The sequence below is a fragment of the Protopterus annectens genome, chromosome 10.part0 (genome assembly GCF_019279795.1).
Source record: "Protopterus annectens isolate FY-2018-M chromosome 10.part0, PAN1.0, whole genome shotgun sequence".
Taxonomy (NCBI): domain Eukaryota; kingdom Metazoa; phylum Chordata; order Ceratodontiformes; family Protopteridae; genus Protopterus; species Protopterus annectens.
The window spans coordinates 350,287,845-350,313,536 of record NC_056744.1 but is presented as its reverse complement, the minus strand read 5'-3'; the positions used below and the strand labels follow the sequence as shown (position 1 = coordinate 350,313,536).

Here is a 25,692-nt window from a genome sequence, read left to right as displayed (position 1 = left end):
GTGGTACCTAAAGAATTTATGGTCCCAACACAGGCACAGCCTAGAAGCAGAAATACCACTAATCCCATGCCTAAAACAGGAGTTCCTATGGTGGGCTCAAGCATGCCAGACAAATCCAGGCCTACCCTTTCACAACTTTCGAGCAAGCCAAACCATCACAACAGACGCCTCAGACCTAGGATGGGGGGCTCACATGCTAGACAAATGTGTACAGGGATTGTGGACTCAGGACCAGCTACACCTGCACATCAACCAAAAAGAAATGCTAGCAGTAAAACTGGCAATCCAAAAATTCAGCCCATTTCTCAAAGAAGGCCATTTGATGATAAGGACAGACAACACCACAGTCATGTGGTACATCAACAAACAGGGAGGCACTCATTCATACCCCCTATGCAGAATGACTTTGGACCTTTGGAACCTGGCACTCAGCTACAACATCCAGTTACAGGCAATGTTTGTACCGGGAAAGGAGAACACTCTAGCAGACATATTAAGCAGAACCACCTCGGATGCTCACGAATGGATGCTACACCCGGACATCTTCAAGACTATCACAAAGAAATGGGGAATGCCGCAGATAGATCTATTCGCTTCCTCTCTCAATCACCAGCTCAAAAAATTCTGCACAAGGACATTCCACCCACTTGCATGGAAGGTGGATTCGCTCTCCTTCAGCTGGAAAGATCTGACAGCATATGCATTCCCACCTCTTCCCTTGATACACAAGGTATTACTAAAAATCAAGGAGGAACGTCCAAGGATAATCCTGATAGCTCCGAACTGGCCAAGGCAACACTGGTACCCATTGCTGAGGAGCATGTCTCGGGACAAAATGTGGGCAATACCCCTGATGCCTTTGATGTTAACTCAGAACAACTACAGCATCATGCATCCAAACCTAAAAACTTTGCAACTGACCGCATGGAACATCACATAGCAGCAACTAATCCAGATCTTTCCCAAAGGGTTAAAGACATTATCCTTGAAGCCCGCAGACCTTCAACAAGAAGGAACTATGCAGGAAAATGGAAAATGTTTGTCATTTGGAGTGCTGAAAGAGGAAAAGACGTGTCGAATATAGATATTGCTAACATTCTGGAGTATTTGGCAGAGCTTCTACATACAGGCCTGTCCTATTCCTCCATCAAGATACATGCATCAGCTATTTCAGCAGAATACAGCTTTGATCCACCGGTCTTTTCACATCCTCTACTCAGGCAGTTCCTCAGAGGAATCAAGAATGTAAAACCTCCTAGGAAACCACCATTGCCAGCTTGGGACTTGAACTTTGTGCTAGAAAAGTTGACACTCCCGCCTTTTGAACCAGCAGCAACAGCAGACCTACAGCATCTATCATGGAAAACTGCTTTCCTATTGGCAATAACCTCAGCAAGGAGGGTTTCTGAACTTCAGGCCCTAATGGCAGTACAACCCTTCCTAATCTTCCACCAAGATAGAGTGTCCATGAGAACTAATCCTACATTTATGCCTAAGGTGGTATCCAGAGTGTCTTTAAACCAGGCAATCCACCTACCTACCTTCTTCCCAACCCACAAAACAGAGGGAAAGAATGCTGCATACCTTGGATGTACATAGACAGCTACGCTACTACCTGGACAGAACCAAAAGTAACAGAAAAACTGACCAGCTTTTTGTAGCCTATGCAACAGGAAGGGAAGGAAAAGCAATTTCCAAACAGACAATCTCCAAATGGATAGGAAATTGCATACGATTCTGTTACTCCTTCCATGGAAAACCAATTCCACAGAACATAAGGCCTCATTCTACAAGGGCAACAGCCACTACCACAGCCTTCTTACGAGGAGTGGCAACCAAGGACATTATTGAGGCGGCTACTTGGACCTCTGTGCATACATTTGCCAAGCATTATAATTTACCTCTGTATTCCAGATCCCGAGCAGGGTTTGCCACTGCTGTACTGCAAGGGATCCTAACCACACCATAATTTCTTCTTCCTCCTCCCCTAGTTGGCTATGGTATTCTACCCAGTTGTTATGACTGCAGATGCATCCATGAAGGACATAGTACAGATGTTCTTCATTCCACATTGCTGCAGTCCTAACTATTGGGTAGTCCGCTGTCCAGTCGGCCCGAATACCAAAGTATATGGCTGACGTCGGTCACGGCGCATTAGACTGACGTCAGTACGTCAGGGTACTAATGCGCATGACCGACGTCATATCCTCAGTCTTTTTTGCCGCATGGTCCGATGCAGAAGCAATTTTGCGAGTGCAGGTTGGCGTTCTGAAAGTTTCTGAAGTCAGAGTTTCAGACCGAATCAAAGTTGGCTAAGTACCCGTTGGGAATTTTTTGGTTTTTCTTTCCCCAGTATTTAACCGGATGTCAGAAAAAGTGAATAACTGTATTTCTTGTGGGAAACAGATACCTCATAGGGATTACCATACTTTGTGTATACCTTGTTTAGGGCCTGAGCACGGCGTTGTTGGATGCGCTCTTGTGCTAGATTTAACAAACGCACTATTAAGAGAAGGTTAGACTGTGCCAGGTTAGTGTTTGGGAAGCGTTGTAATTATAAAATGCCGTCGGATGCTCCGCCGGCTTCGGCTAAAAAACGCAAGGACAAAGCAGCAAAGCCTAGAGTGGAAGAACCGACAGTCCCAGACGTCGGTTCTTTAGAGGGCTCAGTGGAGCCGGAGGTTTTGCCAGGTGTTTCTTTGGAGTCTCAGGGAGAGACTTTACTGTTACAGGATGTATCCTCTCAGGAAGTAGGCCAGGCTGAGGGGGCTTCTCAGGTGGCTGTTCTTCCTTCTCTTCCTAAGGTGGTTAGAGCCTCCCCTTCTGTTTCCAAGGCTTCTTTGAGGGCAGGCCAAGTTTTGCTTCAGTGGGGGTTTCTCCTAGTGCCTCAGGGTCTTTGCCTAAGAAACATATGCTTAAAATGGCAGAGGATTTGATTACTATGATAAGGGGTTCTCTGCCCCCTCCTGATAAGAGGCCTAGGGTGGAACCTGAGTTTGAGAGTTTTGAGCAATGCTCGGAGGCTTCTGAGTCTTCGGCTGAAGACTTGCAGGAGTACCCTCCTTATTCTGATTCTGATGTGGATGATTCTACTCCTTCAGCTTCTCCTCCTGAGGATTTTTCATTTTCAGAGACTCTGCATTCCATGAGGGAGCATTTTAAATGGGAAGGGCAAGATTTCTCTGATTCCAGGAAAAGGCTTAGGGAATTCTTGTTTTTACCCCAGCATAGGCCTTTAGCTATACCTCCTGTTTTGAATGTGGTGGAAGATGTTTTTGCAGAGGCTTCCCTGAATCCTGATTATTTGCCTCCTGCCCCAGTTAAACCGGATAGGTATTATAGGGTGCCTGACGCTCATAAGTATCTTTTTAAGAGTCCTAGGGCAGACCCGGAAACTGTCTCTCAGGGGCCTAAAGGTGTAAAGGCCTCAGTTGTTAAAAATCCTGTCCCTCCTGATAAAGAGGCAAGGGCTTTGGATAGATGGGGAAAGAAAGTGTATACTTCTTCCACTTTAGCCATGAGGCGTTGAATTGTCAGTTTCACATGTTAAAATATCAGAATTATCTTCTTTCACAGTTGAAATCTAAGGTGGATGCTCTGGCGGAAGGTATTGAGTGTAAAGAGTTGCAGGATTTAGTTCATGTGTCTGAACAAGTGGGTAAACATTCCTTGCAATGTGGTTTTGATGCTGTGCAGGTCTCCTCCAGGGTGGCTGCCACTGGTTCTGTTCTTCGTAGGCACGCCTGGTTGAGAGATCAGAACTTAGCTGAGCATGTTAAGACAAGGATTTTGGATGCTCCTTTACAGTCTGATGTGTTGTTTGGTTCGCCTGTGGAAGCAGTTTTAAAGAAAATGGAGGACAAGGCTAAGTCTATGCAAACTGTTAAGGATTTTTGCAGGTGCAGCCTCCAAGTTTAGTAGAAATTGGCCTACTAAGGGGTGGACTTATCCTGCTTATGATTCCCAGTCTAGGGGTAGGTCTAGACGTGGTAGGGGCAGAGCTCAAGGTTCTTTTAGGCCTAGGACAGGGAGTTCACCTGCTCAGACTTCTGGTGAGTGCAGGGGTCAGTCCTTTCGTAAGCAGACCCAATGACCTGCCTTTTCAGCTGCCAGTACCTTCTCGCCTGGCGGCACCTCTAGGAGGAAGACTGTCTCTTTTCAAAGAAAATTGGGATTTAATTACCCAAGACAAATGGTTTCTGGATATCATTCACCACGGTTACAGGTTTTATTTCCATACCTTGCCTCCTTTCAAAGGCATGCCAGACATTCCTCCTCTACAAAGAACAGAGGCTCGCAGACAAATTTCTCTGTTACTCCAAATAGGAGCCATTCAGTCAGTTCCTGTGCCAGAAAGGGGCCTAGGATTTTATTCTCGCCTGTTCCTAGTACCAAAGAAGGGGAACACGTGGAGACCAATTTTGGATTTATCTATCCTCAACACTTATCTGGACATTCCAAAGTTCAAAATGTTGACGTTACAACAGCTTTTACCTCTACTGGGCAAAGATCACTGGATGGTAACTTTAGATCTCAAGGAAGCTTACCTTCATGTGCCTATAAGACTAAGTTGCAGAAAGTATCTGCGTTTTCGAGCTGGAAATTCTCATTATCAGTTCTCTGCATTGCCCTTTGGCTTATCTACTGCGCCCAGAGTATTCACAAAGGTTCTGGCTCCAGTGATAGCTTACTTCAGGCTAAAAGGAATTCAAATCTATCCTTACTTGGACGACTGCCTGATTCTGGCTCAAGAAAAGGAAGACCTTCTACAGCATTTGGAATATGTCATAGCAGTGCTAAGATGCCTAGGGTATTCTGTGAACGAAATAAAGTCCAGTCTAGTACCCTCTCAAGACATGTGCTTTCTGGGTGTGAGACTGAATACAGCAGCCCAGATGGCCTTTCTAACCCCGGACAAACAAAAGAATCTTTCCAGTTACTTCCATCAATTATCTCTTCAGTCCGGGCTGACTGCAAGGACAGTCCTTCAAGCCTTAGGGTTCATGGCATCTTGTATTCTGGTGCTTCCCAATGCCAAACTGCATATGAGGAAGCTACAATGGTATCTCAAAAATCTATGGACACAGCACTGCCAGGATTTGGACACTGTCATTCAAATAATACCTTGCATTCCAAAGGAATTTTTGTGGTGGGCTCAGGAATGTCACCTAAACAAGGGACTCTCTGTGACCCGGCCAGAGGCAAGTCAGATTCTAACGACAGATGCCTCAGACATTGCTTGGGGAGCTCATCTAGATGGAAAGTGGATACAAGACAAGTGGCCTGCCAGACTACAGCATCTACATATCAACATGAAAGAGATGTTAGCGGTCCAGTTTGCATTAATGGCTTTCAAGGAGTTACTTCTTCCAGGGCAGGTGTTGATTCTAACAGACAACACAACTGTCATGTGGTACATCAACAAACAAGGGGGAACACATTCTTACCCATTGTGCAGGCGAGCAATGATTTTATGGGAGACTGCGCTCAGCTTGCAACTAACTCTTCAGGCAAGGTTTCTGCCGGGGGCACAGAACTCCTTAGCAGATGTGTTAAGCAGACAAATCATGGATCCCCACGAGTGGAAACTGGATCTTCATGTATTTCAGAAATTGACAGTGTCATGGGGAACTCCAGACATAGATCTGTTCGCTTCTCCACTAAACCACCAGCTGCCAAAGTTTTGCACGAAGGGATTTCATCACACAGCTTGGAAAGTGGATGCTCTTTCTTTCAGTTGGAAAAATCTTCATGTGTATGCTTTTCCACCTCTGCCTCTTCTCCCAAAGGTGCTTCTAAAGGTCAGACAAGGCAAGCCAAGGATGATTTTAATAGCTCCAGATTGGCCTCGGCAGCACTGGTACCCATTACTGAGGAGTCTGGTAAGGAAGCCTCCATGGCCTTTACCCTTGATTCCACACCTATTGTCTCAGAGGGACGGTCATCTGCTCAATGTCAAGCTTCAAACTCTTCATCTAACAGCCTGGCATATTCTGTTTTGAAAGACAGCAGGTCTCAACTTCCTCAACAGGTTTTAAATGTGATTATGGAAGCCAGAAGACCTAGTACAAGGAAAGTGTATGCAGAAAAATGGAAGAGATTTTTATTTTGGACTGCAGCACAGAATTTGGAGATTTGAGCCTAATTTGAGTGTGGCTCTTCAATATCTTACTGAGTTATTGGACAAAGGTTTGTCTTTCTCTTCCATTAAGATTCATGCTGCAGCAATTTCAGCTCACTATGATTGTGACCCACCATTGTTTTCACATCCTTTATTCAAGCAATTTCTTAGGGGGCAAAGAATATAAGACCCCCACGTAGAGCTCCTACTCCTGCTTGGGATCTCAATTTTGTGTTGGAGAAACTTACTCTACAACCTTTTGAGCCTGCAGCTAATGCTGACCTGAAATACTTGTCATGGAAGACTGCTTTTTTGTTGGCCATTACTTCTGCAAGAAGGGTTTCTGAGTTACAGGCCCTTATGGCGGTTGAGCCTTTTTTGATTTTTCATAAGGATAGGGTATCATTACGTACTAATCCTTCCTTTATGCCTAAGATGGTTTCTAGTGTGGCTTTAAACCAAACTATTCATTTGCCTACTTTCTATGCAGATCCCCAAAATAAAGGGGAAAAGATTTTGCACACTTTAGATGTACACAGGCAATTGCGTTATTATTTAAGCAGGACTAAGGAGTTTAGAAAGTCTCAGCAGTTGTTTGTTTCTTTTGCTTTGAGTTCGCAGGGCAAGCCTGTGTCAAAACAAACTATTTCTAGGTGGATTGGGTTTTGCATTGCATTTTGTTATTCCCATCATGGCAAAGAGATTCCAGCTGGGATTAGGCCTCATTCCACTAGGGCTACTGCCACTTCAACAGCATTTCTAAGGGGGGTGGCAACTAAGGATATTTTGGAGGCAGCTACTTGGAGTTCAGTGCATACTTTCTCTAAGCATTACCACCTTCCTCTCTACTCTAAGTCTAGGGCTGGTTTTGCCACAGCTATTTTGCAAGGCATGTTATCAGCTCCTGCTTCCTTGTGATTTGCCAGCCTCCCTTACCTCTGCTTTGGGATTCTACCCAATAGTTAGGACTGCAGCAATGTGGAATGAAGAACATAGTACAGTTTTGTACCTACCATAAATGTAGATGTTCGAGGATCCACATTGCTGCAGTCCAATTTACCCTCCCTCCTTCCCCTCTATGTTTAGGGGTGGTTGTGTAGGTGAGATTATATTCTGGTACCTTTGTATATATTGTATATGTTTTTGGTGCAGGTATGTTTGGTGTATTTTGGTTTTGGCCTTGTCTTTTTAGGGTCTTCTGACATCTGGGGCAAGAAAAGACTGAGGATATGACGTCGGTCATGCGCATTAGTACCCTGACGTACTGACGTCAGTCTAATGCGCCGTGACCGACGTCAGCCATATACTTTGGTATTCGGGCCGACTGGACAGCGGACTACCCAATAGTTAGGACTGCAGCAATGTGGATCCTCGAACATCTACATTTATGGTAGGTACAAAACTGTACTTTTTGTACCTACCATAAATGTAGATGTCCGAACTGGATAGCATCTGCAGTCAGGATTACCCTCCCTCCTTCCCTCTGTGGTACTCTAGGTATTTACCCCCTAATAGCTAGCTGGTGGGGGGAGTCTCTTATGGTGTATTTGTTTGTATATATGTACATACATGCTTATTTCTTGTGTTTGCCTTCTATCTTTTTGGAAACATTGGCATTTATCCAAAATTTAGCCTTCCAAGAGGGCAACTGGCATCTGGGGCAAGAAACACTGAGGAAAATGGCGTTGGCTGATGCCTTTATACCCGAAGACCAGCAGAGATGACGTCGGGTGAAGTGCGACATCAGCCGGACCCAGACTTTGGAATCCGGCCGACCGAAGGGCTGCCTGACGACAGGACAACCCAGTTGTTATGACTGCAGATGCTATCCAGTTCGGACATCTACATTTATGGTAGGTACAAAACTGTACTATGTGCACAGACAACTTAGATTTTACTTGGACAGGACTAAACGTCAAAGGAAATCTGAACAACTACTGGTGGCTTTTGCTGCAGGGGCAGAGGGAAGGCTATTTCAAAGCAAACCATTTCTAAAGGGATAGGCCACTGCATTCAGTTCTGCTATAAGCACCATGGAAAACCTATCCCACGGGGGATCAGACCCCATTCAACCAGGGCTGCATCTACCTCTGCAGGCTTTCTCAGAGGTGCCCCTACTATTGACATCATAGAAGCTACTAGCTGGAGTTCTGTACATACTTTCACCAAGCATTACCATTTAACAATTTTCTCTAAATCCAGAGCTGACTTTGCCACTGCAGTCTTGCAGGGCCTTATGGCTGGTCCTAATGCTATCTGAATTCCTCCTCCCATCCTTAGTTTGGGAATCTACCCAAATGTGATGACTGCAACAGTGAAACACGAAGAACATAGAACAGTTGTGTACACTTACCATAAATGTAGATGTTGGAGTGTATTCACTGTTGCAGTCCTGGTTACCCTCCCTCCAACCCCCTTATTATTCTTGGCCATACCTCTACTCTTCTTTACTATGCTTAAAAGCTTTTTGATGTATTTGCTTTTTTATTGGAGGTATATCCCTGTATATATTTCTTTTATTGCTTCCCATTGTGGGGGCACTTGACATCTGGGGCAAGAAAAACTGATGTAATGGCGTCGGCTGCATGTTTTAAACCCCTGACTACCTGACGTCACAGAAGAAGAGACAGCAACCGATGCAGGACCCAAGACTTTGTTAATCAGGCCGACTGGGGGCTACTGCAAGCAGATAACCCAAATGTGATGACTGCAACAGTGAATACACTCAAACATCTACATTTATGTTAAGTGTACACAACTGTACTTTCCTTCTCCTCCTGCAGTTAGCCAAGGGCCATCACCACAAGTTACCCCACAGAGTGGACCTTCTCACACACAACAGAGGATATCTTGTACATTCAAACCTGTCATCACTACAGCTGACACTGTTGGTGATAGAATGCTAATTTCCTTTAGACACCTTTTCTTTGAGGACGTGCTCAGGGTTTTGCAAGAGGCCAGAAAACCCATCACGAGAAAGTCTTACCTTTCCAAATAGAAAATATTTTCACAATGATGTTTGTCCAAGAAGTAAGACCCACTGGCAGTGGGAATACCACTAGTTCTGGAATATGTGTGAACTGCTGTCGCCTGGCCTGTTCATGAGGTAAAGCTCACATGTCAGCTGTCTCAGTTTGTCTGCCTTTATCCCCTCCTCTGGCATCTAGGTTTGAGGTAAAACAATTTCTTAAAGGCATCCTCCACATTAGGCTATCCAGGAAGCCTATCCCTCCTTCTTGGGACCTTAATTTTGTCTGAGAAATTGACAATGCCTCCATTTGAACCTGCATTTTCTGCCTTCTTCAAACTTTGCTCATGGAAAACTGTCTTGTTAGTACACGTTCTTCGTGTTTCACTGTTGCAGTCATTACATTTGGGTAATCTTCTGACAGGTTGCCCTCAGTTGGCCTGAATAACAAAGTCTTGGGTCTTGCGTTGGTTGCGGTCTCCTCTTCCATGACGTCAGGTCGTCAGGGGTATAAAACATGCAGACGCCGCCATTCTAATCAGTCTTTCCTGCCGCGCTGTTCCCGAAGCAGAAGCAGTTCACAAGTGCTGGTCAGCCGACTCCTGAAATTTTCATATTAGAGTTTCAGAACGGAAGTCTTCAAACTAAAGCTAAGTACCCCGTTGGGGAAACTTTTTCTTGCTCCTTACCGATATCAGTAAAAGTTAATAATTGCATTACGTGTGGGAAGCAAATGCCTCATAAGGATTTTCATTTGTACTGTATTCCTTGCCTAGGCTCTGATCACAACTTGCCTTGCTGTCTGTTTTGTGCTAAATTTAACCAACGCACTATTAAGCGTCTGTATAGTTTTGCTTCTAAATATTTTGGTTCAAGATTTAACTACCCTGAAATATTGTCTGTTAGCAATCCGACTACCGGAATTCACAAAACACGCAAGGAAAAAAAAAAAACAGAGACAGACCGTCGAGGTCCAAAATTGACTAAGCTTCTAAGCCAGCTGCCGGTATGCTTTCGCAGCCCCTGATACCCATTACTTTTGAGGCGAAGGCCTCTACCGAGACCCATTCGGAATCCGGTATGCCGCACGATTCGCAGAGTATTGAACCTGTGGATGTCTTTCCCTTGGATGGGTCCGCAGCCGCTGAGCAGGCACCGGCTTCTGAGGGTGTTTTCAGGCCTCAACATTTTTACATTAAACCGAAGCCAGCAACAAAAACAAGGTCAAAAACAACTTCTGTGTCTAAAAAACCGATGCATGAGCCACGTGCTCAGGCCCCTATGCCTAAACAACAGATGATCAAAATGGCTGAGGATTTAATTACCTTGATCAGGAGTTCCCAACCCCCCCCCCCCCCTGCTAAGAGGCCTAGGCAAGGCACTGATTATGAATCTTCAGATCAGGTTTCCATTTCTTCTGATTCCCCTTCTGATCAGGAATTTTCTGTTCCACCCTATGAGGATTCTGATGCAGAGGAATCCATCCCATCTGCATCTCCTCCAGAGGATTACTTTTTCAGAGAGACTTTACATACTTTAAGGGAACATTTTCACTGGCAGAGTCGAGACTTCTCTGAATCAAAAAAGAGGCTTAGGGATTTCCTCCTCCTTCCTCAGCATAGGTCTTTGGCTATACCTCCTGTATTAGACTTTGTTGTTGATGTGTTCTCGGAATCAAGCATAGCTCCTGAATTCCCTGCCTCCGGCTCCTAGTAAGCCAGACAGATATTACAGGGTTCCTGACTCCTACAGATTTCTTTTCAAAAATCCTGCTGCTGATCCTGAGACCATTTCTCAGGGTCCCAAGGGTGTTAAGGCTTCTACTGCCAAAAATCCTACCCCTTCTGACAGAGATTCCAGGGCGCTGGATAGATTAGGTAAGAAGGTTTATACGTCTGCAACCTTTGCAGTCAGGGCTTTAAACTGCCAGTTTCATATGCTTAAATATCAACAGCATATTATGGACTTACTGAAACAGAAAATGAGGTTGATTTCTGATTGTGTGGATAATAGAGTTACAGGATTTATTGCATTCAGCAGAACAGGTTGGAAAGCATACTTTGCAATGTGGTTTTGATTCTTTGGAGGCCTCTTGTAGGGCTGCCGTTACTGGATGTGTGATGAGAAGGCATGCCTGGCTCAAGGAGCAAAATCTGCCTGATCATGTTAAAGCTAAATTGTTGGATGCCCCTTTGCAGCATGATACTCTATTTGGTAATGAAGTAAAAAACAAACTGGATCCTTAGCCCACGAACAGTCCAAAAGAGCAAAAATGGCTTAACGCAATTTTATTAAATTAACACAAATGCGTTTTCGCTGCGGAACCTTCAGCTGCTTCTTCAGAGCAAGAAGTACCAAAACGCGCCAAAATTTAAAAAGCATTTAAATACTGTTGTCATAATGACATCACGGAATGTAAAACCAGGGCATTCCTTAAAGGAAAAACAACAAAGAACACCAGCAACCATTCATATAAAAACATATGTATATAGAAAACTATAAAAAGCAAAACTAATATAAAACAAGTGTATAAGTGAAAAATTCACCACAAGTAAAAAAAATGCAAACTCTAAACAGTTCACAAAAACAGACTTGGTTAGAGATAGCATGAAAAATAATTAAATCTTTGAAAATTAAATAGTAAAATATATATATATATTACAAGAGTATATGTATAAATTGAACCAGAATAATTATCTTAAGTTTTAAAACACAAGCAATATTGCAGCTTTCATTAAGTCCAGGGAAAGAGAAAGCATTCAGTTTGAGCTGCCATTCCAACTCTGTGTTCTCCAAGAGCAGGGAAGTAGGTCCTCCCCTGATGTTAAATGGGACATGGTCAATTGCCATGAAATGGAAACTATGGCCCGGTGCACCCAAGATGTGTTTAGCTAGCGCATTGTCCGTTTTATTGTTCCTGATAGAATAAATATGTTGGTAAATACGTTCTTAGAAGGCATGCTTGGCTTAAGGAGCAAACTTTGCCAGATCATGTTAAAACTAAATTGCTGGTGCTCCCTTAAACCAAGACTGCCTTTTTGGCAACAAAGCAGAGGACGTACTTAAAAAGATGGAGGAAAAAGCTAAATCTATGCAAACAGTTTAAGATTTCCTGCATTTCCAGCCTCCCAGATTTAGTAGGCATTGGCCTTCTAAGAATTGATCCTTTCCTGTCTCTTCCAGGCCTTCAGTACAAACCCAGGAACAGCAGACCACCTAGGCTACAGTCTCAAGGTACTCACAGGTCTAAGCAGTGGGGGACTCCCACTTCCAAAGCTGTAGTAGGCCTACACGAGTGGAAACTGGAACCAAAGATATTCAACATGTTGAGAAACAAATGGGGGAGCCCATTGATGGACCTGTTTGCCTCCCCTCAGAACTACCAATTGGACAAATTCTGTTCAAGGACTCCGCACAGACAAACTTGGAAAGTGGATGCCCTGTCACCTGGGAAAACCTCTGTTTATGCCTTTCCCCCTCTGCCTCTCCTCTGGAAAGTTCTACTAAAGATCAAACTGGACAAACCAAGGACAGTACTTATTGCACCAAACTTGCCACACCAACACTGGTATCCCCTCTTGTGCAGTGTGTCACTGCTGAAATCATGGCACCTGCCTCAGACCCCTTCCCTGCTGTCCCAGCAGGAGGGCCAGATTCTGCACCCCCAGCTTCAAACCCTGAACCTTGCAGCCTGGCTAATTACCTGAGCTCTCCATTACCATCCCTCAGTGAACAAGTGCCGGATGTCATTCTGGAGACAAGGAGGCCTAGTACTGGAAAATCCTATGCTGAAATCTGGAAAAGATAATGTTCCTGGAGTAAAACTCGGGGGATGGGCACAAGTGCCCAGCTTACTGCATATTCTTCAATACTTAACAGAGATGCTTCACAAGGGGCTTTCCTTCTCCTCTATTAAAATTCATGCTTCTGCCATTTCAGCACATTATAATATGCAGCCCCCCCCCTCTTCTCTCATCCCCTGCTGAACCAATTCCTCAGAGGGGCCAAAAATTTAAGACCACCCAGGAGAGTCCCTACTCCAGCCTGGGACCTTAACTTTGTATTGGAAAAGCTCACTCTACCTCCTTTTGAGCCATCTGCAACTGCAGAGTTGAAATTCCTTTCTTGGAAGACAGCCATCCTTCTAGCCATCACTTCAGCAAGAAGAGTGTCTGAATTACAGGCCCTCATGGCAGTGGAGCCCTTCATCATCTTCCATGCAGACAGGTTGTCTCTCAGGACCAATCCTTCCTTTATGCCCAAGGTGGTATCCAGTGTGGCCCTTAATCAGTCCATTCATTTGCCAACCTTCTTTTCTAATCCACAGAACAAAGGAGAACAAATACTGCACTCTTTGGACGTGCGCAGACAACTTAGATTTTATTTGGACAGGACAAAGCCTCTCAGGAAAACTGAACAGCTGCTAGTTGCCTTTGCTGCAGGGGCAGAGGGAGGAAGGCCATTTCAAAGCAAACCATTTCTAAGTGGATAGGCCATTGCATTCATTTCTGCTATAAGCACCATGGAAAACCTGCCTTACAGGGATAAGGTCACATTCCACCAGGGCTGCATTTACAGCCTTTCTCAGAGGTGTCCCTACCAGGGACATCTAGAAGCTGCTACCTGGAGTTCTGTTCATACCCTTCACCAAGCATTACCACTTGCCTATTTTTTCTAAATCCAGGGCCGGTTTTGCCACTGCAGTCTAGCAGGGCCTAATATTCTCTAATTGCCTCCTCCCTTCCTTAGCTTTGGGAATCTACCCAAATGTAATGACTGCAGCAGTGAAACATGAAGAACATAGTACAGTTGTCTACACTTACCATAAATGTAGATGTTAGAGTGTATTCACTGTTGCAGTCCTGGTTACCCTCCCTCCAGTCCCCTGACTTCTATTTGTTTTATACCTCGGTTTTTATTTACTGTATTTAAGCTTTTTGGTGTATTTGCTTCTTGTTGGAGGTGTAACCTTGTATATAATTGCTTCTCATTATGGGGGCACTAGGGCAAGAAAAACTGATGTAATGGCGTCAGCTGCATGCTTTATACCCCTGACTACCTGACGTCATGGAAGAAGAGACAGCAACCGACGCAGGACCCAAGACTTTGATAATCAGGCTGGCTGAGGGCTACCTGCAAGCCGATAACCCAAATGTAATGACTGCAACAGTGAATACACTCGAACATCTACATTTATGGTAAGTGTACACGACTGTACTTTTGAGGTGGATTTTATAGCTTGGGCGTTTTTTGTCATGTTTACCTGTGTAGAGATGGTATTCTAGAGTTTGGAGATCCGCAGTGGGTGTGCTGCGGTAGCGTTGTTGCCTCACAGTAAGACGCTGTCCGGTTCGATTCTCAGCTAGAGCATCTTCTGCGTGGAAACATGCGTGAATGGGCTTACCTTCGTTGAAGGTTGTGTCAGGGCTGGCAACTCGGCAGGTAAAAATCGACTGCCAATCATTAGCGGACCAGAGTTCTGCTGTAGTGACCCGTAACCGGGAAAAGCCGAAAGACACAAGAACATTGTGAGTCCCCCCGATGAATTATTTGCTTCAGTAGTGCTTAGGAGAAGGGTATCACCAGAATGGAGGATTCTTGTGGGGGGTGTAGGGCAATAATATGTTTTTTTTTTTTTTTTTAATACAGTGCATTCTTCAGGATAATATACCTGTTTGTATGCCTTAAAGGAAAACTCCTCCTTCTCCTGCAGTCTACCTCACTTCTTAGATTGCTTTTCTGCCTACAGTGTGATTCCAGTACTGTGTAGGTACCTGAAACCTGTTATAGTTTTTAAAACTTTCATTTCCTCACATGTTCTTCGTGTTTCACTGTTGTAGTCATTACATTTGGGTAATCTGCTGGCAGGTTGCCCTCGATCGGCCTGAATAACAAAGTCTTAGGTCCTGCGTCGGTTGCGGTCTTCTTCCATGATGTCAGGTCGTCAGGGGTATAAAACAAGCAGCCGATGCCATTTTAATCTGTCTTTCTTGCCGCGCGCTGCCCGAAACAGAAGCAGTTCGCAGGTGCCGGTCAGTCGACTCCTGAAATTTTCGTTTTCGAGTTTCAGAACCGAAGTCTTCAACTAAAGCTAAGTACCCCATTGGGGAAACTTTTTCTTGCTCCTTACCGATGTCAGTAAAAGTTAATAATTTTATTACTTGTGGGAAGCAAATACCTCATAAGGATTTTCATTTGTACTGTATTCCTTGCCTAGGCCCTGACCACAATGTGCCTTGCTGTCGGTTTTGTGATAAATTTAACCACCGCACTACTAAGCGTCTGTATATTTTTGCTTCTAAATATTTTGGCTCACAATTTAACTATCCAGAAATGTTGTCGGTTAGCAATCCGACTACAAGAATTCACAAAAAACGCAAATAAAAAGACCGAGACAGACCGTCGAGGTCCAAAACCGATGAAGCTTCTCCTAAGCCAGTCGCCGGTACTCAGTGAGCCCCCTGATGCCCACTACTTTTGATTCGCAGGCCTCTACCGAGACCCATTCTGAGTCCGTTATGCCGCAAGACTCCAAGTATTGAACCCGTGGATGTCTCTCCCTTAGATGGGTCCAGAGCCGCTGAGCAGGCAACCCGGCTTCTGAGGGTGTTTTCAGGCCTAAAGATTTCTATATTAAACTGACGCCATCATAAAAAACAAGGCCAAAACCAACTTCTATGTCTAAAAAAAAAAAAAAAGACGCATGAACCACGTGTTCAGGCCCCTATACCTAAAAAAACAAATAATCAAAATGGCTGAGGATTTAATTACCTTTATCAGGGGTTCCCAACCCCCTCCTGCTAAGAGGCCTAGGCAAGGCACTGATTATGAATCTTCAGATCAGGTTTCCATTTCTTCTGATTCCTCTTCTGATCAGGAATTTTCTATTCCCCCTTATGAGGATTCTGCAGAAGAATCCATCCCTTCTGCTTCTCCTCCTGAGGATTTTTCTTTTGGAGAAACTTTGCATACCTTAAGGGAACATTTTCATTGGGAGAGTCAGGATTTTTCAGAATCCAAAAAGAGGCTTAGGGATTTCCTCCTCCTTCCTCAGCATAAGCCTTTGGCTATACCTCCTGTTTTACATATTGTTGATGATGTTTTCTCAGAATCCAGCATGGCTCCTGATTCCCTGCCTCCGGCTCCTAGTAAGCCAGACAGATATTACAGGGTTCCTGAATCCCACTGTGGTTTTCTGGGCAGGGGGTGGGGTTGGGATTGGGATGTGAAAATCCAGTGAGATTAGTTTATGGTCTGATCTTACCAGTGAGAGATGCACTTCTGGTCTGGAGCATAGAGTCCCCATGTTGGTGATGATCAGGTCCAGTATGTTTTCCCCTCTTGTGGGAGTGGTAACAAGTTGTTCCATAGCATTTGAGTTTATAAATTCTAGGAACCTTTGGGCTAGGGTGTTGGGAGTTAGAGTAATGCTCCCAGTCTATGTTTGGGTAGTTGAAGTCCCCCAATATAATGGTGTTTGGAGAGACCTTCATATTTTCCAGTGTTCTCAGGAAGGCCGAGTGGGGTTCCTGGGTTTGGGAGGGTGGTCTGTAGCAGGCTATAAACTGGAAGGCAGTTTTACCCACTGTTAGTTGCACATGGATAGTCTCTGATGCTTTGTGCTGTGCCACCAACCTGAAGGTGTGGGTATCTTTGACGAATATTGATACTCCTCCTCCTTTTGTGGTCCGTTCCAAGTTTTGGGGCCGAAAAGCATGGTATGCGGTATAACCTGGTAGTGCTGGGGTGCTCTCGGGAGCCTTGAACCAGGTTTCTGTTACTGCACAGATATCGATGTTCTCCATGCTAAGGAGAGTTTCAAGTGCGTGCATCTTGAGGTTTAGACTTCTGGTGTTGAGTAGCATTACTCTTAGTTTCTTATCCCTTGTGATACCTATGGAGGTGGGTTTGTCTTTTGAGCCTTGCCTAAAAAAGGCACTATAGGGGTAGCAAGAGCCTTTGCCAATATCCGAAAGCCCAGGGGTGACAGGTGCAAGCCGTCCCTAGCGAAGCATCGTGGCTTGTCGAGCATGTCATCCCAGGCTGACAGGCATTGGATCCCCTTTGAATGACACCAATACTTACGCCAATTGTTGAAATTGATCATCTTGTCTTCATATTGTGGCATCATTCTTGGTGAGGGTAAGATGCTACTCAAGGCCAGGGTCATACCGGCCTGGGCTACATGCTCAGAGAGCTCCTGTATGTCTCTTTTCATGTAGTCCAGGGAGGTACGTCTCAGGTCATTCACACCAGCATGGACAATGACTGAGTCATATTTGTACTTGCCTTGGAGTGACCTGAGTGCTTGTGTTGGCGGATCCTAGCGCCCGACAGGCAGCTCACCGTGACCTTCTCCTTGTTCAGCCTGGTGAGCGGGACGTCAGTGTGCCTGACGATAGTCACCTGTTACAAGTGTATCAGGTGTGTTGTTTAGCCTTAAGGGCTGTGACTGTTCGGCACACTGGCTTTGTGAGCTGTGTGTTGCACGTGTTTTGTTTTGGGGTAGCGGTTGCTTGGGTGTCTGCTTTGGAGGTCTCTGCTGCTTAGGCAGATTTTTATTTAGAGCCTCCAAGTATGTTTTTGTGTGTTTGTGTTTGGTTTGCTGTCGTGGTAGGTCTATGTGAGACTGTAATTGTAGTGAGTGTGGTTTCCTTCTCCTCCTGACTGGTAAAGCCAGTACTGAGTTGAGAGAGCTTAGCCTCCAGTTTGGCTAATATGGTTGCATCTCTCACATGTGTTGGAATTTGTTCGGAGGAGGAGAGGGTTGTCTGTGTACATGAGGCAGTTGTGTAACATTGCCTCAAGATTCCCAGATTCACCAGCTGGACTGGAGAGGAGATTGACAACTGACCTTTGGACATGCTAGAATAGTATTGGGAATTCCTTTATAATTGAAAAAAAGGGCCAATAGAGAACAAGGTACTCAAGGGGAGTTTGTGAGGTTGAAGTGCTTTTAATTTTTTAGTGCTGACTTATATAATTGCTTTAGTGAGCAAGTGCTAGGTAACATAAATGCAATGTGTTACAGGTAACTTAAATGCAAAAACGACAAACAGTAACTTTCTCTTTCTTTCAAGTGAAACAAGGAAATAAGTACAGTAAGCAATGCAGATATCACTAGGGATCCACAGAAGCACTGAAGAGCCTCGTTTTAGGTGGAATTGGCGTTTCATGGAAATAACAAGCAAACAAACAACAAGCATACAAACAAAGCTGGATTCAGCAGGCCTGGATCTAGTCTATGCTACAGCAAACAAGGTGTACCAATTTCAGTAAGAAACAGTTCAATATGCAGGCACTATAAGCCTTTAACCAGAAATTCCCAGCTCAGAAGGGCAGAGTCCAGCCTCTCCTCCCACAAGAGTGCAGACCACGAACTCTCTTATTGTAAAATAACTGGCCTGAAGCCCAAGTGCTTAAACCAGAACTAATACACTTTTAGAATAACGGTCACTGAGCCCTCAATCAGCAGTTCCCAACTTAGAAGGATGTAAGCTACCTGTCCTGCCACCACAGTGCAGGCCACAAACCTTCCTAATGTAAAACAACTGGTCTGAAGCCCAAGTGCTTAATCCAAAAGACTTAGAATGATAGCTACACTTTAATCAAGTTACTACCAAGCAGTAATAAATACAATTGAATACATTAAAGAATGCCTGGTTTAGTGCTCAAGTTATACAAACAAAGCTAGATTCAGCAGTCCTGGATCTAGTCTATGCTACAGCAAACAAGGTGTACCAATTTCAGTAAGAAGCAGTTCAAATATGCAGGCACTATAAGCCTTTAACCAGAAATTCCCAGCTCAGAAGGGCAGAGTCCAGCCTCTCCTCCCACAAGAGTGCGGACCACGAACCCTCTTAATGTAAAATAACTGGCCTGAAGCCCAAGTGCTTAAACCAGAATTAATACACTTTTAGAATAACAGACACTGAGCCCTCAATCAGCAGTTCCCAACTTAGAAGGATGTAAGCTACCTTTTCTGCCACTACAGTGAAGACCACAAACCATCTTAATGTAAAACAACTGGTCTGAAGCCCAAGTGCTTAAACTAAAAGGCTTTAGAATGAGTTACACCAAGCAGTAATAAATACAATTGAGTACTTTTAAGATGACGCAAAAGCAAAATAAAGTAGGAAGAAACACAAATACAGTAAAAGCAGATAAAATTTTTTTTTTTTTTTTCCACAACTGAACTTCTTAGGTAACAGAAGGTTGAAACTTGAGACAGCTTTTAAGAAAGAAAAATCTCAAAAGAACCAATGAGGTGCTTAGTCTAAGCTGTAGTCCAGGTGACCTCAGTCAGCCAGTGACCTCAAACAATTCTCTCTCACCGAAATGCCTGATGGCTTTGGCTAAACCAAGATGGCCCTTCACTCTATACCTCCCAAGCTCCCCACTTCCTTCTCTCCTAGCTAACCTTCATACCTTTCAAATTTCTCTCAGTCATACATTGTTAATGTAACTAATGTCTACATCCAAACTATGCTTATTGCCTATCATCCTCCAGGACATTTTTAACCTCCTAGTTGCTTAATTGAAGGACTGCCTACTTCACTGCATTTTATCAGCTGTTTGGAATTTCAACCCTTTTGTATGTAAATCAAATTTATCTTTGTACTTTATTTGTATTTTTTTACTTGCATTATTATTATGTGTTGTAACATTGTATTGTGGAGTTTTTCTCCCCGGGCCTCCACTGAAAACGGGCTCTTGAGCCCAGTGGACCTTCCCGGTCACCAAACTGGAATAAATAAATAAAATAATAAATAAGAGTTACAGGATTTATTGCATTCAGCTGAACAAGTTGGAAAGCATACTTTGCAATGTGGTTTTGATTCCTTGGAGGCCTCTTGCAGGGCCGCCGTAACTGGATCTGTGATAAGAAGGCATGCTTGGCTCAAGGAGCAAAATCTGCCTGATCATGTTAAGGCTAAATTGTTGGATGCTCCTTTACAACAGGACAGTCTTTTTGGTAATAAGGCAGAAGAAGTTTTGAAAAAGATGGAAGACAAAGCTAAATCTATGCAAACTGTAAAAGATTTCCTACAAGTGCAGCCACCCAGGTTCAGTAGGCACTGGCCTACTAAGAATTGGTCCTTTCCAGTACCCAACAGAGCCGCTCAGGTCAAACCCAGACACTCCAAAAGCTCCAGGTTTCAGTCACAAGGAACTTAAAAGAACAAAACAATGGGGTGCCGCCTCCTCCAAATCTGGAATTAGCAAGGCCCCAATGACTTTCCTCTGCCATTTCCAAGCGCTTATCTTTTGGCAGCCCCATTGGGGGGTAAACTAGCACTTCATGCTCAAAATTGTCATCTAATTACCCAGGACAAGTGGGTCTTAAATATAGTATCCCAGGGATACAGATTTCATTTCATGTTGCCAATTCCTAACGGATGGCCAGATCTGCCTCCAAATCAGTGGGCATAGGCCCCGAAACAAGTCATGTCCCTCATGGATATGGGGGGCTATTCAACCAGTACCAGAAAAGGAAAAAGGGCAAGGTTTTTATTCAAGACGTTTCCTGGTACCCAGAAAAGACAAATCATGGCGTCCAATTCTGGACTTATCCATTCTAAATACCTTCCTGGACATTCCAAAATTCAAGATGCTGACTCTACAACAGTTACTGCCTATGCTAGGCAAGGATGCCTGGTTTGGTAACTCTACACTTGAAAGAGGCTTACCTGCATATCCCAATCAGGGAATCTTGCAGAAGATACCTCCACTTCAAAGTAGGTTATTTGCATTACCAGTTCTCTGCCCTCTGGCTTATCTACTGCGCCCAGGGTCTTCACAAAGTGCCTGGCACCAGTGATTGCATTTTGCAGACAAAGAAACATTCAAATGTATCCTTATCTGGACGATTGTCTAATTCAGGCAGAAAACAAGGACACTCTTCTTCAACATCTGGCGTTTGTAAAAAGGCTTCTGACATGCCTAGGGTACACCATAAACGAAAATAAATCACAACTGGTACCCTCTCAAATAATTACATTAACATTAAAAACAGGTTTCTAATGTTCTTTTTTTTTTTAAAAAAAATATGTTGATCAAATTTAAGATTGTCATCCATTACAATGTCCAGTAATTTAGTATGTTACTAACTCAGTTTTAGTATTTACAGATCAGATAATGTTTTGGGTGAAGAGCATCAGTTTTGTTTTATTAGGATTAAGGAGTTGGTTTGAATTTTTCAGCTAGGTTTCGATTGAATAGAAAGAAATTTGAGTGATTTCTTGGAGTGATTGGTGGGGCTTTACATATTAGTCAAATCATCTGTGTTTTGCATTATATTTGCTTGTTCTATGGCAGTGTGAAATTTCTTTATAAGAATATTGGAGAAGGTGGTACAAGTATAGAGCCTTGAGGTACTCTTGTGGTGAGTGGAACAGAGGACCTATTTCCATTTGACTGCTTGCCTTCCGGATAAATAACTCAGGAACCGATTAAGGGAGATTTGAGACTCTGGAGCTGTTTAAGGGAGAGGTGAGACTCTGGAACCTTTTAAGAGAGAATTGAGAGCGACCCATAGAAGAGATTTCAGTGAGTAAATGTTGGTGTGATAGTGCTGTGGATAAGTCTAGAAACCGTCATTTGGTTAACATTATTCCTATGCTAGTACATAGTGTTGAAGTGAGAGAGGGTGGTGCTTGTGTTGTGATGGCGTCTAAAACCATGCTGTGTTTCTGGGAGTAGATGTGTGTTTAGGTGATGTAGAAGCTGAGTATGAATACCTGTTTGCCAAAGTTTGAGTTACAGATGTGGTTATAACTCAAAAAAAAACTGTGCAAACACACTTATTAACAGAATATAACTTGAAAATACTAACATGTAGCCCCTTAGACTCTGCTGTCATACAGTTCACTCTATTTCTTTTTTCTGAGCTATTTTATAATCTCAAAATCACTCTGACTGCTTCTTATAGAATTTTAATATGTTTTCTGCAAAATGGCTATTGATGGGGCTTGATGTATCAAAGGGATCTTATTTTTCTTCAATGAGATCATCCTAACAATTCTCTAACTTTGCCCCATTATGTACCAGAAGGGTCAGATCCAGTCCTGCATAGTGGCTGACAAAGAAAACTAAGAAATGAATGCACAGATAGCCTAATGAATTATCAGTTATTACCGTGAGTACTGCTTTTTTTCCTTGCTTGATTTCCATTTTTTCCTCTTTAGTAGGTGTGGCCAAATGTTTATACATGTTTTCCCTGTGGGGAAAATGTCATTCCCACTAATTATCACATTAATAACATACTAAGCATGCAATCAGTCATGAGGAACTTGGGCACCCAGGTTGATGGCAACCTGACTTTTGACCACCGTATTGCCTCTATTGTATGGAAGGCTTTTCTACATGGCCCACCTCATAAATAAAAGTATTTTATCCAGGAACAAAGAGGTCATAACATCCATGTACTCCTCCCTTATCAGACCCATTATAGAGTGCATTGCCTCTTCGGCATGTACCTTGCCAAGCACATGCAACAGTTGGAGAGACCACAGAGGTTCCTGACCAGGAAAATCCAGGGTCTCAAACACCTGTCTTGTACAGATAGTCTAAAATCCCCCTGTCCCTCTACTCAGTCTCATACAGACTGCTCAGAAGTGACCTATGTTTGGCATACGGGGCCATTTCAGACCCAGCCTTGATGGAGTTGCTGCATATTCGTAAGACAGACTCCACTCGCACAATCCACATGCAAGGCCTTCACCTGGTTTGTACCATTAATAGAACTTGGGATAGATTTGTGTCCCAAAGACTCTCCCGTCTGTGGAATAGACTCCAATCCATGTCAAGCAGAGTACCTCTCTAGCCCTCTTCAAGAGCAACCTGGACGACTGGATGAGAAACAGAAAACACACACCTGAGATCCCACCTGTGTCCCTGCTGGACAGGGGAAACAGGTGCTGACTCTGAGGGAACATGGGCGAAATTCTTGGCTAGGCTTATAAGGGCCTCCGGGCCAATAGCCTAGTATCATCCTGTGGACCTGTTTGATGACTGCGCTTTGGAAAAGAAATCAAGATGGAGTTCATTTTATTTACAACTGAGTTTCTGGCTTCTATCTTGGAATGCGCAATAACATTAGCTGGAGATACTTAGTTGCCGTTGAAGTCTTTCTGTAAAACTACAGTCTGCTTTAAACTAAGTGGTGTTCTTTATGAATAAATTAACAGCAGTGATTCCATTAAATATTTATACATTGGAAGGTACCATCACAACACCTGGACTCCACCATAAAGATGAGTGCTTGTGTTATCAGGCATTTTATCATGATGCTTCTGTCTGAATTTGTTTCTTAGTCGAAGGTTGCAGACTTGGTATTTTATTTTATGCTATAATGGTAGAAGTTGACTTGTTTAATTCATTAAGCTTAGCTGTCTTCCGAATGTGTTGCTATGCATGACTAAGTAAATTACATAGTTATCTGAGATACCGAGATTTTTTAAAATTTAAAATATGCTGTTGAATTAACAGAAGTGTGATCAAATATAAAGGATACTTAGAACAGATCTAGTTTGCATAGCATGTTTAAAATGTACAACTAGATAAGTATTGGAAGCAATAATATAGACCACACGCTGCTATATGCTGTATGTGGCTACAGGGATATAATTATTTGATGGAATGTGAAATATCTCGCTTAAACTGGGAAGTTTTCCCTCCGGGAATATAACAGAACAGTTTGTGTAAGTGTTTCAACAAGATGTGGTTTGTTGATGCTGAAGGAAACATTTAAATACTAATATTTTATTTTTTAAGATGGAATCTGCACGCAAGGCATGGGAAAATTCACCAAGTGTGGCAGAGAAGAGTTCTCCAGTTACATCTACAGCAGCGCCCATCACCATGACCAATGGCAGTTCAGCGAGCAGTGTTACCTACAGCTCTTTCTCAAGTGCATCCATGCAAGCAATACCTGTTGCGTCAGTTACACCTACAACTTCCTTAACAGGTAATGCATTAAAATTACTGTGTGGGGCATATGAGTTTGACAGCAAGTTTTTGAAAGTCTTCCTATTTTATCGATCCAGTTTTTAGTTATGTACTATTTAATGAGGGCTCACAGTGTGTTGAGGATGTGGTTAAGGATATTAGGAAATTTACCAGGAATGATATGCAAGATTGCGGTTTCCCACGAGAAGGAAGATTTTTCATATCCTATTTTTTCCACTTTGACTCTTGGGGAACACCACATTTTGTGTACTTTCTTGCAATTCCAGAATGTGTAGAAAGTCTCTTTTTCATCTGGGCAGAAGGGGCAATAAGGTGAATATTTGGTATTAAATTTACTTAGGACAGAAGGGGTGTAGTAGTTGTTGTTAATCATAATTGTTAAGTGCTATTTTACATATTAACAGCCTCATAGATATTCGGTTCAAAATTCCTCAACTATGAAATGTTATAGCTGCTGCACCCTGCAGTCTTTGTGTAATCCACCTCTTACCCAGCAGATTAGTTATCCATGCTAGCACTACTTTTGTTGTATAACTGTATTGTAACATGTCACTATGTGTCTTTGACATATCTTCATTGTATTATTTATGGTCTCTTGTTAAATTTCTTGGAAAATTCAATAGATTTTTGGAGGGAAAAAATTACTGTGTTGGGGGTGGTTCTCATCACCTGATTGGGCTACCTTCATGTCTTGACTGCAGTGTAATATCTGATCTGTTACTTCAGGCCACACGTGGGCAGTCTTTGCCCTCCTGTCTGTCGTAGTACAACATTTTTTCTGTGAGACTTAAAACATTTTATGCCGTTCCTTTTGTAGAAAGAGGAGATTGTCATTCATTGTGTTCCAACTGCATATGCCACTAGCACTTTGGCCAAATTGTGATTTCTAGCTGTTTCTGCCTGCTTGTATACATGGTGTTCCTTACTAGCTTACTATCCTTGAGTGGTCTTTGATCTTCCACTGCACTGTCCCTCATCTCTTAAATCTGTGGTCACCTAGTGCGAAGAGTACTTTAAACTGTGTATGAAAGAATCTGCTGCCGATTATCATATTTCCACTATTGCAGTAGTGATAAGGTCTTGGGAATATTACACAAGGACTGATGCCTAGCCTGACTTCCAGAGCGTTGCACTCTTTCCCTTCTGACCATGTCAATGGTATAAGAGGAAAATCCATGTTGGCAATCTTCTTGTCTTTTGTGTTGCATTATAATTGCAAATCGATGTGTATTATGCTAATACTCTGCCAGTTTGCCCTGGCTTCCAGACTAAGTACACCATAAGGGAAAAACTCCTCTCTGATTGTACTTTGCATGTTTTATACCTTTGGTAGCTTTTTAGATAATGTCAGAAGTTAGTTTTTAGGCGCATTTCAAATAGGAAGCAAATCCCATATAAAGACTTCCACACCCAGTGTCTCTTCTGCGTGTTAGCCTAAGGAGAATATCCCTAGCCATGCATACTTCAATAAAAATTCAATAAAGCTGCAAGCAAAGACTCCCCAAGATTACAGTCTGTCAGAGCCTCTTAAATAGAAGTTGCATCCAAGGGTCTTCCGAGAATTGATCCAGCTGTGGAGAGTACCTCAAGCAGATGGCTGTCTGTCTACATTCATAACAGTTAAACCAATTCT

The 25,692-nt window shown here is 43.3% G+C and overlaps 1 protein-coding gene across 1 annotated transcript in view; it reads left to right on the top strand.

Moving 5' to 3' along the window:
* Positions 1 to 25,692, top strand: part of PRRC2C (proline rich coiled-coil 2C) — a 2,776,386-nt gene that overhangs the window by 2,288,180 nt on the left and 462,514 nt on the right. The window contains exon 26 of the mRNA XM_044086759.1: positions 23,865 to 24,057. Within this exon, the coding sequence (XP_043942694.1) occupies positions 23,865 to 24,057 (193 nt within the window). The remainder of the gene's footprint in view (positions 1 to 23,864; positions 24,058 to 25,692) is intronic.